Source organism: Agelaius phoeniceus, chromosome 5 (assembly GCF_051311805.1).
Source record: "Agelaius phoeniceus isolate bAgePho1 chromosome 5, bAgePho1.hap1, whole genome shotgun sequence".
Taxonomy (NCBI): Eukaryota; Metazoa; Chordata; class Aves; order Passeriformes; family Icteridae; genus Agelaius; species Agelaius phoeniceus.
Window position 1 is genome coordinate 60,171,799 of NC_135269.1, and position 14,964 is coordinate 60,186,762.

The window sequence follows — 14,964 nt, forward strand, 5'->3', positions numbered from 1 at the left end:
ATATATTAACTTGAAATAAGGAGGAGTCATGGGGGTCAGGTACCCAGGAAGACTATAATTTACTGCAGAGTAATATATTTCAAGCTGAAACCAGGTAGTAAAATAGCCTGATTTTTAAATCAGTGTCTCTTGGTAAGAAATGTCACATAGCTATAATTTATAACACAAAGTAATAAGAGAAATTACATTCACTTACTTTTTTACATTTTGCTATGTTCTGTTCTTTCTCTCCACTTTTTTTCCTCTTCTTATCATTGACTTTTGTAACTCTTGTAGCAGTTAAAGTAATTGTCGTTGGTGTGTGTTGATAAGCCGTATACAGTTCCACAGGAACCTCATCACCACTCTCTGTTGCACTGGTGTCCCCATCTTTAAAACAAAGAATACTCTGTAAATAATCAAGTACTGCAGAAAGAACACTAGAACACTCACCAGTTACTCTACATCTGTTTCCAAAACACAAAAATTCATAATGACAAATGCTCCAAACACTCATATGCAAAATTCACCAACAGTTGCAACAGCATGAAAATGAAGGACCAATGAGAAACTGGTAATTAAGACAGGTTTATAATGCAAGGTAAGCAAATGGTACCAGATGTAATTCCATTCTTTGAATAGAATTAATGACCATATTCCATTTTAAGGAAAATTAGAACCAGAACAAAAAAGAGAAAAAAATCTATTAACACATTCACTTATATATAGCTTTTACTTGTAACACGGCATTTGGATTCTCTCAGATGGCTGTATTCTGGAAGGGATTAAAATTAATGACTGACCAGCATTTCTTGTGAAGCTCTATTAATTAATCACATGTCATAGTCATAATCAACTATTTCAGCTGCAATTTGCACTGTCAAGTGCCTTTTTCAGGGTTAATACATCAATTTAGCCAAAAGCTTTTTGTACTCAAAATCCCCTAACAGTAACATTCTGCTACTCAGGAAGAGAAAAGAGATGATCAGACATAAACTGACAGATACTTTTTCTTTGTGCTGTGCTCTCACAGACCTAAAGGCCAAAGCCTGAAATCTAGCATACATCAGCATTTATGTCAGACAAACACATATCCTGACCTGAAACAGGATTACCCTAGTTCTGTCAAGATGAAAGGCTGTGAAGGATGGGGAGGATTGGAAGAGAGATGATGCACACAGATAAGAGACTGTTGTTTGCATGTGCTCAGTACAGGCTTCTCAGATTTTTTAGCAGCTTTTCCAAATATTCTGCATTGAGTAAATACACTTCACACTAAGCAAAACTTTCTCATACAGCACAGAAGCAGGCTTTACAAATACTTAATAGGAGAGCAGAGAAAACATTCCTTCTGCTCTCAGAAGGATGTTGCTTTAATCAGTGCACTCAGCAGTCCTAATTCTCAAAACCTTCTTTACTAAATAAAGAACTCCAGCTACTCTGGTTACTCTGGATTTTTCCTGCTCACAACATTCCTTAACAGGATTCTTCTGTGCATAGCAAACAATCCCATCTTACCATCATGGTTATTCGTTTGAACACCTTATCAGGCACATAATTATATTTCATAAACTAGGAATTGATGATGTTTACTGAATTTGTTAACATCTCTGCTGAGAATATTTTCTAAATGAGCATAAAAAGCACAAGGAAAGAAGAAACGTCTAATCAAAGAAGAATAAATAGCAGAATAACCAATGCCTGAGAAATAGAAACCCCAGAATAGAAACTTAAAATTGTCAGTGTCTGTAGTCCATACACTAGTGCCTACAGAATCATGACATCACAGCCATACATCTCTCCCCTTGCCCCAAACCCCACAAAACACTGTCTTCCTTAGGGAAGCAACATTTCAGTATTGCTGTCTACACTGTGCTCTAACTTACTGTAAAAAATAATTACCTCAGCTGAACATATAATTACACAGAGTTGTTTTGAGACACTCCCTTCTAACCTACATAACCTGCTTTCACTTTGAAGAGCCTTGGTAAAGCACACTAAGGGGAGATCTTGAGTTTGCAGTCAGAAGCAAAGACACAAACTTTCCAAATTTCACAACTTCTGGGCCCAGATTCGTTTACCCATAAGCAGGCAAGTGATCTTGACAGCGTCAATTTCAAGACCAAACAGCTTGAAGCAACATCCTTGTTATACATCTAGATATTTTATCTTACAAAAAACCCCAAAAAACCCAAACCAAACCTCCCAGCAAAACCCAAAACATCCAGTATACAACTGAGGGAGTACTGGCTTAACAAAGGTGCTCAGTTCACTGAACCATAGTCAGTAATCCACTGCACATTGAGCTGCACCAGAACTGGACTTTTGTACCAGGAAAACAAAATCAACACCACCTCGTACAACCACAGGACCCAGAAGAATGGGCTAAGAACACTGCCAGAAAAAAGGATGATGTGGTTACACGTAAAAGCTTAACACACACCATTTTCTATCATGTGAAATGTTCAATTAAAAGCTCTTTTCTTGAAGCAAACTAACCAATCTACTACTTTCTCCCCACTATTAGCTGTGTTTCATCCAAAGGCTAAGCCAGCAACTCTTCAGAAATCTTTACGACAAAAACATTTTACTCTAAAGAATTCTCATATTTAATTGAAAATCCCTATATATACAGACTTATTCATCAAAGAGCATCCAAATTATGCAGTCCTACCTTTTATCAAACACCTGTAAATTACTAATAATTAAGTTAAAAGTAACATTCTGCTTCTGTTGAGTATCTAAAACATTGAAAAGATCCATTCAAACTGATGCCACTTTTGCTCTTCCTACTTGAAATCATCTGTGAAAATGGCCCATTTTACTGAAGTCTCACACAGGTCTCAGTTTATACCCAAAGTCACTAAGTCCAACTGAACTGTATAGCAGTCAACATAAAATATATTCACCCAAGCTAAATGGAAATTAAGAGGTGTAAGCACAGACATTCAAATTATGTATTAAAAATCACAGTAATCAATACTGCACTTTGATCACATTTTAGATTAAAGAGAACCAGAACTGGCCTTTCTTTTCAACTGTTTTGATACTTTGGCTTTACCATTTAGTATTTCCTTTCCTACTGAATTCATGTAACAGATTTAGAACACTGATCATCAAGACTGAGGAGGGTTAAACACTAACTTCAAAGGTAAGATCTCATCAGCTCCTCCTAAGATTTTTAATCTCCCTTAAGTTTACAGTAAATGATCAGATAGTGTGCCTGCAAATCCAAAGAGATTATTTAAATATAGCTCAGATCACCAACTTCCCCTATTCGTTATGAAAATTCAAGTCCAACCTCACAGTATTATCAGAGCAGTCAGTGAACTCATTAACTCCAAATGAATTATAAATCTACTTGTTCTACTATTTCAATAGAATTAACAAAAATAATTTTCAATTCCAAAAATTTTTACAGTTTAAATTTGATTGACCTAGTAGGTCAACCAAAACTGTATAAATTAAGCTTGGTTTTGTTAAAATGAAAACAGACAAAACAAAAAATGACTCTGGCTTTGTAAGTAGGTCATTAACGTCTTTAAAGGAATTTAGACAATTAGTACCAGACAACACCAAGTGTCAACTGCACCAAGAAGCACAGTTGTGCCACACACCTCTCTGACTTTCAGAAGCCAGATCAAGTGGACAGCAGGACCATATTTACATGGTAATTTTAAAAGAAATCTTAAAATAAACACACACACTCCACTACTTCAGAGACATGATCTGGAAGTAAAACATGTTACATTTAGGAGATGACCTCCTCCCAAGTTATTACTTTTGTAATAGAGCTTGAAAGTACCAGCTGTCAACCAAGAATTCTACAACACGCTTTGGTAATGGCCAGACAGAACTCCTGACAAGTTAGGCCAGATGACTTTTGAAATCCTGTGAACAAGTTCAAGAACTACTTGCATAAAATAACCTGACTGAAATGGGTACTTGCACTACACACTTTGGTTATCAAAGGCAAAAAACCCTCAAAACATGGTTATTACCTACATCGTATTGACTTGGTTTAACAAATTTTCCCATTGTCCAAAAAACTCCAGAGCCGTACCAGAACACCCAATCTACATCCAACATGTAAGAATTAGGATTTCTCTCTGAAACTTTTTTCCAGAATGAAAGTAGACTTAGAAACCCTCTCATTCCAAGAGAAGAAACTTAAAGCTTTTCCACTTTCTTTTCAGCACCTTAGTTAAAGGAGTTATTCTAAAAGCAACATTACTTATTAAGAAACTGAAACACTATTGAACAGATTGAATTATTCTGCACTGCTATAAAAAACCCACAGTGCTGAAAACCATTCATAAAACAGGTGGAGCTACAACAATTCTGATACTATGTTATCTTGGTAAAAATACAAACAAGTAAAAGGCATTGATTTACTGAACCTTATATGCTGAAGGCTCTTAAAGCCATGGGAACCATGTATGTGCTCTGAAGTCTTTATATATAATTTATACTTATTTTATCACTTTTACTAAGAAAAGAGCTTTACATTTTACTCACCTGACATATTTTCCCGTTTCCTTCGTTGCAACAGCACTGCTCTTTCTTTATCTAAACTCCTGAAATTAGAAAATAAATCAGCACATTTCCCATTTACTATTACAGAATAAACAGTAAAGTAACTAAATGTTCGGATACTTAGAAAAATACCAGTTGTGCACTGTTCCATTCTCTTTTAGAGTTCAAAATCAACCAAACTGCTCACCTGGGTTGGCAACGTTCACACAGATATATGTCAGGAATATGCTGTCTGTCAATCCCCATGCAGTCAATGTGCTGCCAGACACTATGAAAAGATCAAAACAAAATCCCAACTTTAAAGAACAATGTAAAAAATTGCATGCACAATACATAGAGAAAGTAAGCTGCTCTTTTTTTTTTTCACTGTCATCTTTACTCAAATTCAATACTGCTTAAAACTACATCTCAATCACTATCTTTGCCACCACTCTGCTAGGTGACTCGTCTTCTCTCTTGGAAATTTTTCTCCAACATCAGAAATAAAATGGTAAATTATCACAACAGAGAACAAGATAGAGACAAATACCCTCAGTAACAAGACTTATGTTTTACATAGCAACAAGTGGTTTGGTTTTAAACAAAAGGATTCAATTCCCTTTTAGAAATGGGTACATAAAATATTTCTATCTAGAGAAATATACACTGAGATACAGTTTGATTTCCTTATCTATTTTAAGAGAAAAATAAATAAACATTTTTATACACCCTGTTATAAACTGGTAGTACGGTTGCACAGCAAAGAAATCTTGAGCTTTAACTTCTTCCCAGAGTCAGGGAAGAGACTGCTTGCTAGACTCAAGTCTAACCTACAACAGTAGTTTATACTCAGCCCTACACAGCTAGAAGGATGAGGGACACAAAAATAGTTATCTTCCCACTTGGAAAGAGTTGTGGTAAATTCACAACTCCTCGAAGAGAATCTCTTCTTCAAAGGAGAAAGACTACCTAACTGGTGACTGCCTACAACTCCACTGCTGGAAGAACGTCTTAATACATTTCAAAATAATGAGCAAGATTATCAGAATTTAGGACCATCAGAAATTACTAACAAGCTTGTTACATAAGCAGAGAGAAGAATGGAGCTCAATATTTTAACTAGCTATAACTATTGTTTTATAAATACACAAAGATCTAACAAATCCAGCAGTATTCATTAACCAAATTTAAAAAGACAGGCTAATATTGAGTAGAAACATAACATTTGTTTTCTCCTGTTAAGTGTATCAGCTCTAAAAATTTATATTCTCATTTTTCCAATTCCAAGTATTCAAAAGCAATCTCTTATTATACTGCGATCACTTAGGTGCTTAAGCATAAACTCAGAAGTCTAAACATTTAACTTCAGCTTCTCCACTAAGAACCTAGGTTAGTCTGTCTTTTCATACTTATTAACCAAATCCTTTGAGAAATGAAGAGTAATCAGAAAGATCATGCACAGAGAAACCAATACTCAAGAAGTTTCTTTCACATTATTTTGCATCCTTCAAGTTCTTTGATTTACATATACATAATTGACCAAGATGCTTTATTACTCAGTACATGCACATTAAGTAATGCCTGGGTCTTCATTTTACCCTACTAACAAATAACTTGGGACAGAGTACCACAGACATTCTTTATAGAGGGAAAAAAGGTATACCCTTATTAAGCAGCAATGTACAAGCAAAGGCATGACCAAATTCATGACTAGTCAAGACTGACCAGAATTAAATTATAAAATAATTACTGGCCTTAAGTGACTATGTTGCCTATTAGAAAAACACACAACCTTCAAGAACTTTTTTGATGGAAGGAAATTTTTTGTGACTCATCGTAATTAAAACACCATTTAGTTACATTTACTTTCAGTGCAGCCTTAAGTAATTTTTACTTTTTAAGTTATTTTAATATGCATTACCTGCATTTGTCACAACAGATCATATATCCATCATCATGTGTAAAGCCACAAATGCATCTGGTAATATCTGTTCCATAGCTTCCATCCTCTGACGTACTGATGGTAGTAGCACTGGAGGTTTCATCGAAGTTGGGAGTGGTAAATATGCCTACTTCATTCTTGCTTATAAGCACTGATGGAGGAGGAGAAGCTGGAGGCGTTGGAGGAGGCCGAGCACCATAGTTATGGTCCTAGAATTTTGTGAAAAGGTAATTTATCGTAAATGTTCATACACTGATGGTTATTCAAGCCAAAATGTAAGAATTCATTTGGCAAAGAACTTCAGGCTTCTTAATTTTGTAGTAAAAGGTTAAAATTTTATATTTTTATATCCCAATTTTATATATTTAAAATATTTTAAATTTTGTATTTATATTTTATATCCCACTTTAATCTTATTTTCTAACTTCTCAACTGTGTTGTACGTTTAAGTGCACTATGTTCGACTTCTGATAGACCATTTTTATCCAACTTACCCAACTCCCAATAAGATACAGAAAGATAAGCATGAATCAGTTTTCCCAGATAAAACCAGCATATTTTTACATAATGTACTTGGTACAGAATACTTTGCACAAAACTTACTGCATAGGGCAAACCAATGTAACTGTGTGAATGCGAGCCGCTGGTATACAACTGGTGTGGATAACTGTTCGATTTTTCAACTACCACAGGGCTAGCTTCTACAGATTCTGGTCTGCAAGGCAAAAGACAGAAGAAGAACAAATGCAATGACTATGTAATTTATGTTAATAAATTGGAGGTACTTGCTGCACAACTTCTAATTAATTGCCTGCTGATTCCGTTTAAAGCAGCATGTGGGGGCAGTTACAAACTCGCAAGCCCCCGTGGCCCCCTCACGGAGCGGTAAAAGAGCTGCCGAAGGGAATCCGGCCCCAGGACCGAGGCTGCATTCCGGGGGCTGCACGGCCATCGAGCCCTGCAGCGACACGCAGCGGCACTGGCGGGGCACGACCGCACCGGCTGCTCCTACAAGCGGGGATCTAACTGCGGCTAATTATCTAAACAAGGCACTTTCTGTTATTTTTAAACAGAAAAAAAAGGTGATAACAATTTGCAAGACAAGGTTTTGTATCAAAGGCAGTGCCTTCTTCAATATACAAACTATGGTTTATATGCACTAAACCACAATACAAAGCAAGAAAGATAAAGGAATACTAGAACAGGAAGATCTATTTGAGCACAAAAAAATTATATCTTCATGGCCTTTCTCGAGCAGTTGTTCATGTGTGCATGACTGAGATAACTTGCAGTTTTTTCGTTGCACCATATGATTTAATAACACTAAGAGAAATGAATCCAGGTTACTAAAGTGGGGTTTCTTTTAAACAAAAAAAAGGCACCACGAAATTTCAACATTTAGAACTGAAGTGGACTTGATTCACATTACAAATCAGGTCTGGTTCAGTTTTCTAATTTTATTTTTGTTATGTCTGAATTCTATTGCCTGTCACATATCTTACTAATTCCTTGAGCTAATTTTTAAAATAAACTTGGCGTTTCTGAATTATAAATTAAAACAGATACTGATGGGATTGTTTTCTTACACATTAATAGAGGCTTTTTTGCTGTGCCATGAAGCAATACTAGTTTGTTTTTAAAGGACACCAGAAACCTACATTTGTTACTTTTTTGAAAAGATATAATTAATCATTAACTTTCTGAAAAAAATGTGGTATTTTCACATCTCTTTGAAAGTGTCCTACTAATGGGTTTGGTGGCCCATTTCTTCTTAAGAGCTTTTTCCCATGTGAGGTTACTACCCCAATGATAAAATTGTTTAAGAAACTAGTTAAAAGCACTTCTGAGGGAGGGCTTTAGTTTCTACAGTCCAAAGGAAAAAAAAATTACAAAGATTATGGTCTCCAACAGTCATCAGCTGCCTTTTTTTGAGAGAGTGAACAAACATGTGAGCACAAAAATCATGTGAAGTACTAACGTTAAAAATACAACTTCTGACTAGCATAAGACAAACCAAATCTGACAGCACTTGCTCTTTGTTACCTCATAAATGCAGGAAAATCCTCAGTTAGTCTCTTACACTCTTTCACAACTTGAAAATACAATTTTATTTGGAGGTTGTTATAATTAGCTCCTAGAAACAGCTTAGAACTTAATCTCATGACTAAAATAAAGACAAAAGATGAAAAAACTGTCCCTTTCCAACCAATTTGCTTTTACCTATTTAACAACACCTTTGTGCAGTAATCACACATCTTTTCTGTAATTCTTGTGATGACCCAGCCAACTAAAATGCCAGTGAATGAGGCAATAGCTACACATCCATCATGACTATGGCACAAATTAGCTTCTCCAGGAACAAGGATGTCTTGACCACTGCACTGCTTCTACTGCTATTCCTCCCCACTTCCTGAATGGGACAAGCAGCATACACAGGTACTCTTATCCACTCTGTGTTCAATGCTCAAGCTAGGTCTTGCTGAAAAATACTCTGTTTTCAGAGCAGGAAGGCTTACTAAGGACAGGCAGGAGGGGATTCTGGTACAATCCATCCTGGATTAATTTAGAAGAGTTTCCTTCATTAAAAATAAGTATTACTATGACCTAAATACCAGCTACTTAAACACAGGAACATTCAGTGAAAGATACCAGAATGAAAGTGTCCTAAAAAGAGAGGTTGTGTATTTCATCATCTGACTACAGAAGTCAAAAAGATAGTCCAGGTCCCTTTCAAGATTTGAGGCAAGACAATACACACAACACCCTACATCCATTTCTTATTACTCTAGCCATTTACAAACCATTTAAGAAAACAAAATTTAATATTTAGAGGCATAACAGTAGTGGGAAGTAAAAGTGTAAAGCTTCAAGAAACATTCATTTATCACCAACTGTTTTAACACTCATAAAACAGATTCAGAGAACAATGTTACTAAGAAAAAGTCACATCTTTACTTGAACAAGGAAAACCAGAAAAATGGTGGGAGCAAAATCAAGTGATACAGAAAGGCAACTATTAAAAAATCTGGAGCACAATCAGCTTTCAGTAAAACCTTTTTTAAATACTTATCCAGGCACAGACACTAGCTTCAATTATAACAGATGCTCACTAGAGCTCTGAATGCAACTGTTACTGCTCCAATTACCCACTGCACTGGGCTGGGGAAGTGGGGAAGAAACCAATGGGAAGGAGCTCCAAGAGCATTCACTTAAGCTAGAAATAACCATCATAGATTTCCTTTACAGTCAACAGGAAAGTGACACAGGTGCCATAAAACAGTACAGAATGAGCACCATTCTTCCAGAGAGCCACAGACAAAATCAACTTTGACAAACAGGTTACTGAATTCCTTATCACTCCTGGTTTTGCCCACCATGTGCATGACCTCAAACAGAAAAGATGCCCTCTATACTCCTGTCTGTTCAAAGTCAAACCCTTCTTCTGAAATAGGCAGCTCAGAACTGTACAGCTTTGAGAAGAAATGCTTCTTGGCAAAATATTTAATTGTACAGATGACTAAAGCATGAGATGGTACCTAATTTAAAAATCAAGTTTTACATTTTTTTGGGCTCAAGTACCGGGGCCCAAGCAGCAAGGCACTAACTAACTACTGTACTACAGACAAACACCCCCTCATTTCACCACTGGCATTCTTACAGCCATCCCAGAAAGCAAGTTTCAGGAGGAAAAGACGTCAGCATTCAGATCTGTGAACACACTGTAAGGCTTTCCTTGCTTGTATTTTTGGACATCAGCCAATTCTGTCAGAGACTGAGGTACTAAGACTGTCAGTCCTCTGATCATACCACATTTTTCAACTTCACCTCAAACAACTGCTGTCTTACTGCATAACTAAAAGATATTTATTGTATTTTTGGTTTTCATCCAAACTACAGTGTTTGTATTACAACACAGTATATATGAAGCTTGATCAAAATGTTAATATTATTTCCTAACTAAACAAACACTGTGATAAACTGACCATATTTTGCTAAAATATCATATATACTTGTTAAACATTGTGGTCAGCAAATTGTGGTCAGCAATTCAAATCTGTGCAAAATGTTCACAGGAAACAAAACAAAAAGCTCTACACAACAGCTTTCCACATGCTCTTGGGCGGCAGTGATTTAAGACATTCCTATGCCTTGAAAACAGAAATATAATATTTTCTAAAATAAGTTTAAAACGCAAAGATGCCCCTATTAAAAAAAAAAAAAAGCCTTGAGAGAATTTTCATTTAGGAAGTGAAACAACTTCATGTTCTGAGTCATTTCCTACTGTTCATATCTAAAATGGAAACAAAATATTCTGCATGTTGCCAGTAGATGGCATTAGTGAGAAACTAAAAGCAACACCCGAGACCAGTTAATTTACAAAGCCTCAGTCACTACACTTTTATAGTTAGTTAACCTGTAGTAAGGAAATCAACTTGCAATGATTCAAAGGAGGCCAATTCGTCTCTAAAATGTCATCTCCCTCACTCCACTCCTTTTAAACATTGTTTTGTTTCTGACCATTTAGTAATAAATTAAAAAAAAAAAAAAAAGAAAAGAAAAAAAAACCAGCACACAATTTTTGACTAATACCCAAAACACAGTTAGAATTTGGGGCCATCAACCACTTCCATAAATATATAGATATTCAGGAAAATCTCACTAAAATGCTCAAAGACAGGAGCATTTAGGCGGTGAGCTAAGCACACAACGAGTACTTCCTGAACATTTGTCTGAACTCCAAATGCAACCTCTCAGCAACATCCATCTTCCACAATCCAGTTTGATAGGTCTAATTTTCAAGGAATTTAGGTTTGTTTTCTGTTTGTACCAGCACACCTGAACAGTATCTAGCTGAAGGCCATCTCAGACAAAAGAACACAATATATTTTGTATGAGAAAAAACATTTTCTATTTCAAGACACTTCATCTAACCAAAGATATCTGACAGGCTAGACACCAAGAAGCAAGGACTGCTTCTCTAGCAGGGAGTGGGTTCTGCTACCTAAGCACCTTGTAGCAGGCCCTACAAGTACAGGCTGGCCCGATGCTATCTGTATGGAAGACTGCACCAATGTTTTCTCCTGGATACTGAACTCAGTACAGTGATCTGTACACTGTGATTCTGAGGTTTATTATACAGGCCTTCTCCCTAAAAAACATGTATGGCTATAACCAGAAAAGCAGTACCATCAATGGCATTTCCCAATGTGTAGTTTATACTTATGCTTTAAGCTACACAAGCACTCTCTGAAGCCAGGAAGAGTATTTTGAACCTTCAGAAATGGCTTGTTCTGCTTACAAGTACAAGGACCTTACCACTAAGAAGTCACAAGTCCCCATTTGCAGTAAGATCATAAAGGCCAAGCATGTGTGTTTTGACTACAATGACACAAAGATCTATCTGGAGACCCCACTTAAGTACATGTAACATAAGAAACAAACTACTTCACCCAATTTTTAAGATCCTTAAACCTCTTAGTAGGCTACTCCACACACAGCTATTTGCTACAATTATTAAAATATGTGGAACTATTAATCATATAAAATATCCCCTCTTTTCATAGGCTTATGCCTTGGTTGAAAACATAAGGAAAAATCTTTCAGCACTAGGAGACTGCACTACACAAAGAGCTTTTCCCTAAGCTTCTTCTCCTGCATAATCAAGTTTGCCACTCCCCCACTCTTGTGTTTGCTCATGCTTCAGCAACTGATGAAGCAATATCCGACCTGCCAGTCACAGTGGAAAAATTCTAGCTCCTCCCTCCTGGGAAAACCCCAGAACTTGCTCAAAGACCATCTAGGACTGTTACTAATACACTCCACATCCAACATGCTACCCCCTCTGGAAGAAAATGTACAAGAACAAAGAGTAAGCCACACAGATTGTGATAGCAAGGGTTTACAACCATGTAAGCTGGGAGATTAGGGACACACCTTTGTGTCACACTTCTTGTGACAGTGACATGGCTTTTAAATCAGCGTACAGCAATCATGCAACTACACACATTTCAGTGTGAGTACGGCAGAGATGACAAGAATTAATCTAAGTGGTAACAGCCACTTAACATCTGAAGAAAAGCAGCTCCTAACTGGGTCGCTCTGCCACAGTATCAAGCAAATAACAGACTGTGAACTCTATCTTGTTTATACTGACAACTAAATTTATTTATTTTAATTTCAGCATGACATGCTGTGTCTGCAAGGAATGTCAGCAACCTCAGGAATCATGACCCTCTCTAAACATAAAAGAAAAGCACGGGGAAAAAAAATTAAAAGAAATGTGAATGGTTCACTACAGTTAATTTTTCTGCACCAAGGTTAAGAGCATTTATAATATGAAAAGATAAAACAACTTTAAAAATTAATTGTAACAAAAAATTTTGAATTGCAAATTCTTGGTCCTCTTCAAATAAATGGCACAAACCTAGAATAGCTTCATATACACCTGGAAGCACAGTAGAGAAACATTCTTTTAAAAAGCAGTTCTAGAGTTTTCCTAAAACTTTCATTCAAAGTTTGGAAGAAAAACTACTTGCTTCTTAAACATTCTGTGTGCTACACACACAGGAAGGTTTGTTTGACAAGAAATGTATCCAGTCAGAGATAAACAATACCTAAACCTTAGCCCATTGATACTGTACAGGAGACTAGGGGGAAAAACAGAAAAGAACCACAACACAAAAAACCACACATGCACAACACAGCTCCCCCCCAACCCTAAAAAAAAAAACCCCCAAGTCACCTTCCCCATCCCCCAAAACCCAGAAACTCACTACACTACAATATTTGGTGCAAAGCCAGACTTTACTGAATGCATGATTTCACTGGCTCTTTTGTAACCCTTTATACAGTTACTAAATGATTTTCTACTAGCTTTACAATTAGAAATAACTTTGTGAAGACATGGTATTAGTATTTCAGCTAGGCCTTCAATTTTCATTAAGAAATGCACCCTTGTCTTGATTACTACTACTTTCTTGCAGTTTAATGCATCAAGTTATTTTATCTAACGTGCAAAATCAAAAAAAATTTTACATGTATTTAAAAATGAAACTGAAATGACAAAATATTTGAAGTATGAGAAGTAAACTAATCAGCATCTTTGTCAGTCTGATAAGCAAGAAAAACATGCATTTGTAGAAACATTTAGCTTCTCTCCTTTGCTCCCCCTAAAGTGGAAGAAACTGACATAAGAATGAAGTGACAGTTATTAATTTAAGTAATTAAAAATTCAACAAAACTAAGGAAATTCTTTAAGTTTTCTCCAACTGTATTCAAAAAATGGCCATGAAGGAAAAATTAAAATAATTAGAAATAGGTAAGAGAACTTACAAATTATGTTCACATACTTACTCTGAGCCTGCAGCCATTTCCAAATAAGAAGTATCTGCTGTGTCAACCCCCAATGGGATCACTATGCTCATGACGTTCGTTTCTGATAAATTCGATTACTACGGAGTCCTATGCATTGGTATCCAAAACACTGGGGCATGCCAGCCACAGTGCTCATTGCAAACATCTAAGTGCATCCACAAACCCTGTCAAAAACAAAACACAACATGCATGAGATTAAGTCAGTTCATTCTAAACCCAGGCAATTTTACATCACATATTTATTTTTAAAATTTGCCATTTATATCTGTCACAATTACTTTGCTAGTTGTATTTTACACAAACAAAAGGAGAAGATTCAATCTTCTCTAAAATTAACTGCAAAGAAACTTCTTTAAAGAGTGTGATGATCTTAACACCTGAACTTGAATATATTACAAATGGACAATCATTCAAGTTTGTGATTAAAAACCCCAGCACAATCAGCGAAGCGCCAGAGACTGGCCCTGTGTTGTCAAAGCTCAGTTACTGTACCTTTCAACAGAAACCTAGTTAGAGAATTTGCAACTAAGTCTTAGCCAGCACTGCTCTCTTTTGTTTTGCACCTACTGTCTTAACTGCTATGTAGTATTTTTTAAGAAACAAAGTAATTCTAGTAATTCATAATGATAGGAAACATCTTCCATTTTAATAAATCACCATTACAAGATACTATGCCCATTCAGGGCCACTTTTGGAAGTGATGTTTTTTAAAGGAGTAAAATAAAAACAATCAGTAGTAGTTTTTAACTGTAGAGCAAACTACAATCTGCTTGACTCACACGAGTGAATGTAGGATCCAACCTGTATGCCAGTTACTACCAGTCCCCTGCTTCCCTTACTACATAGGGCAGAACGCCCAACCAAGTACAAGAGAAATGTGAACAGCTCTCAGCTATTCACAGATGAGTAAATTAATGCACTTTTATACACTCATATAGACCACATTTTACACATGTGACTAGGTTACTTAAGTAAAATAGCCCAGTATCTTCAGTAGTTACATAATGAATAATTGCAAACTCTTACCAAAATGTCAAAGTTGCAAGACCACAAACCACTTTGCAATGAAGCACATACTGTGCCTAATAAAGACACTCCTCTCATACCACAAAATGTTGTATCTTTGATGTCTACATGAGCACAATACTTTTGAG

The 14,964-nt window shown here is 36.2% G+C and overlaps 1 protein-coding gene across 3 annotated transcripts in view; it reads right to left on the reverse strand.

The window, feature by feature from the left end:
* The window catches only part of KMT2E (lysine methyltransferase 2E (inactive)), a 55,920-nt gene that overhangs the window by 23,482 nt on the left and 17,474 nt on the right, over window positions 1-14,964 (reverse strand). For all 3 annotated transcript variants that reach the window (XM_054632424.2, XM_054632425.2, XM_077179108.1), the window contains 6 exons: window positions 13,790-13,974; window positions 7,040-7,151; window positions 6,416-6,645; window positions 4,703-4,783; window positions 4,498-4,556; window positions 197-369 (listed from right to left, as the gene is read on the reverse strand). In XM_054632424.2, the coding sequence (XP_054488399.2) occupies window positions 197-369; window positions 4,498-4,556; window positions 4,703-4,783; window positions 6,416-6,645; window positions 7,040-7,151; window positions 13,790-13,860 (726 nt within the window). In that variant the 5' untranslated portion in view covers window positions 13,861-13,974. The remainder of the gene's footprint in view (window positions 1-196; window positions 370-4,497; window positions 4,557-4,702; window positions 4,784-6,415; window positions 6,646-7,039; window positions 7,152-13,789; window positions 13,975-14,964) is intronic.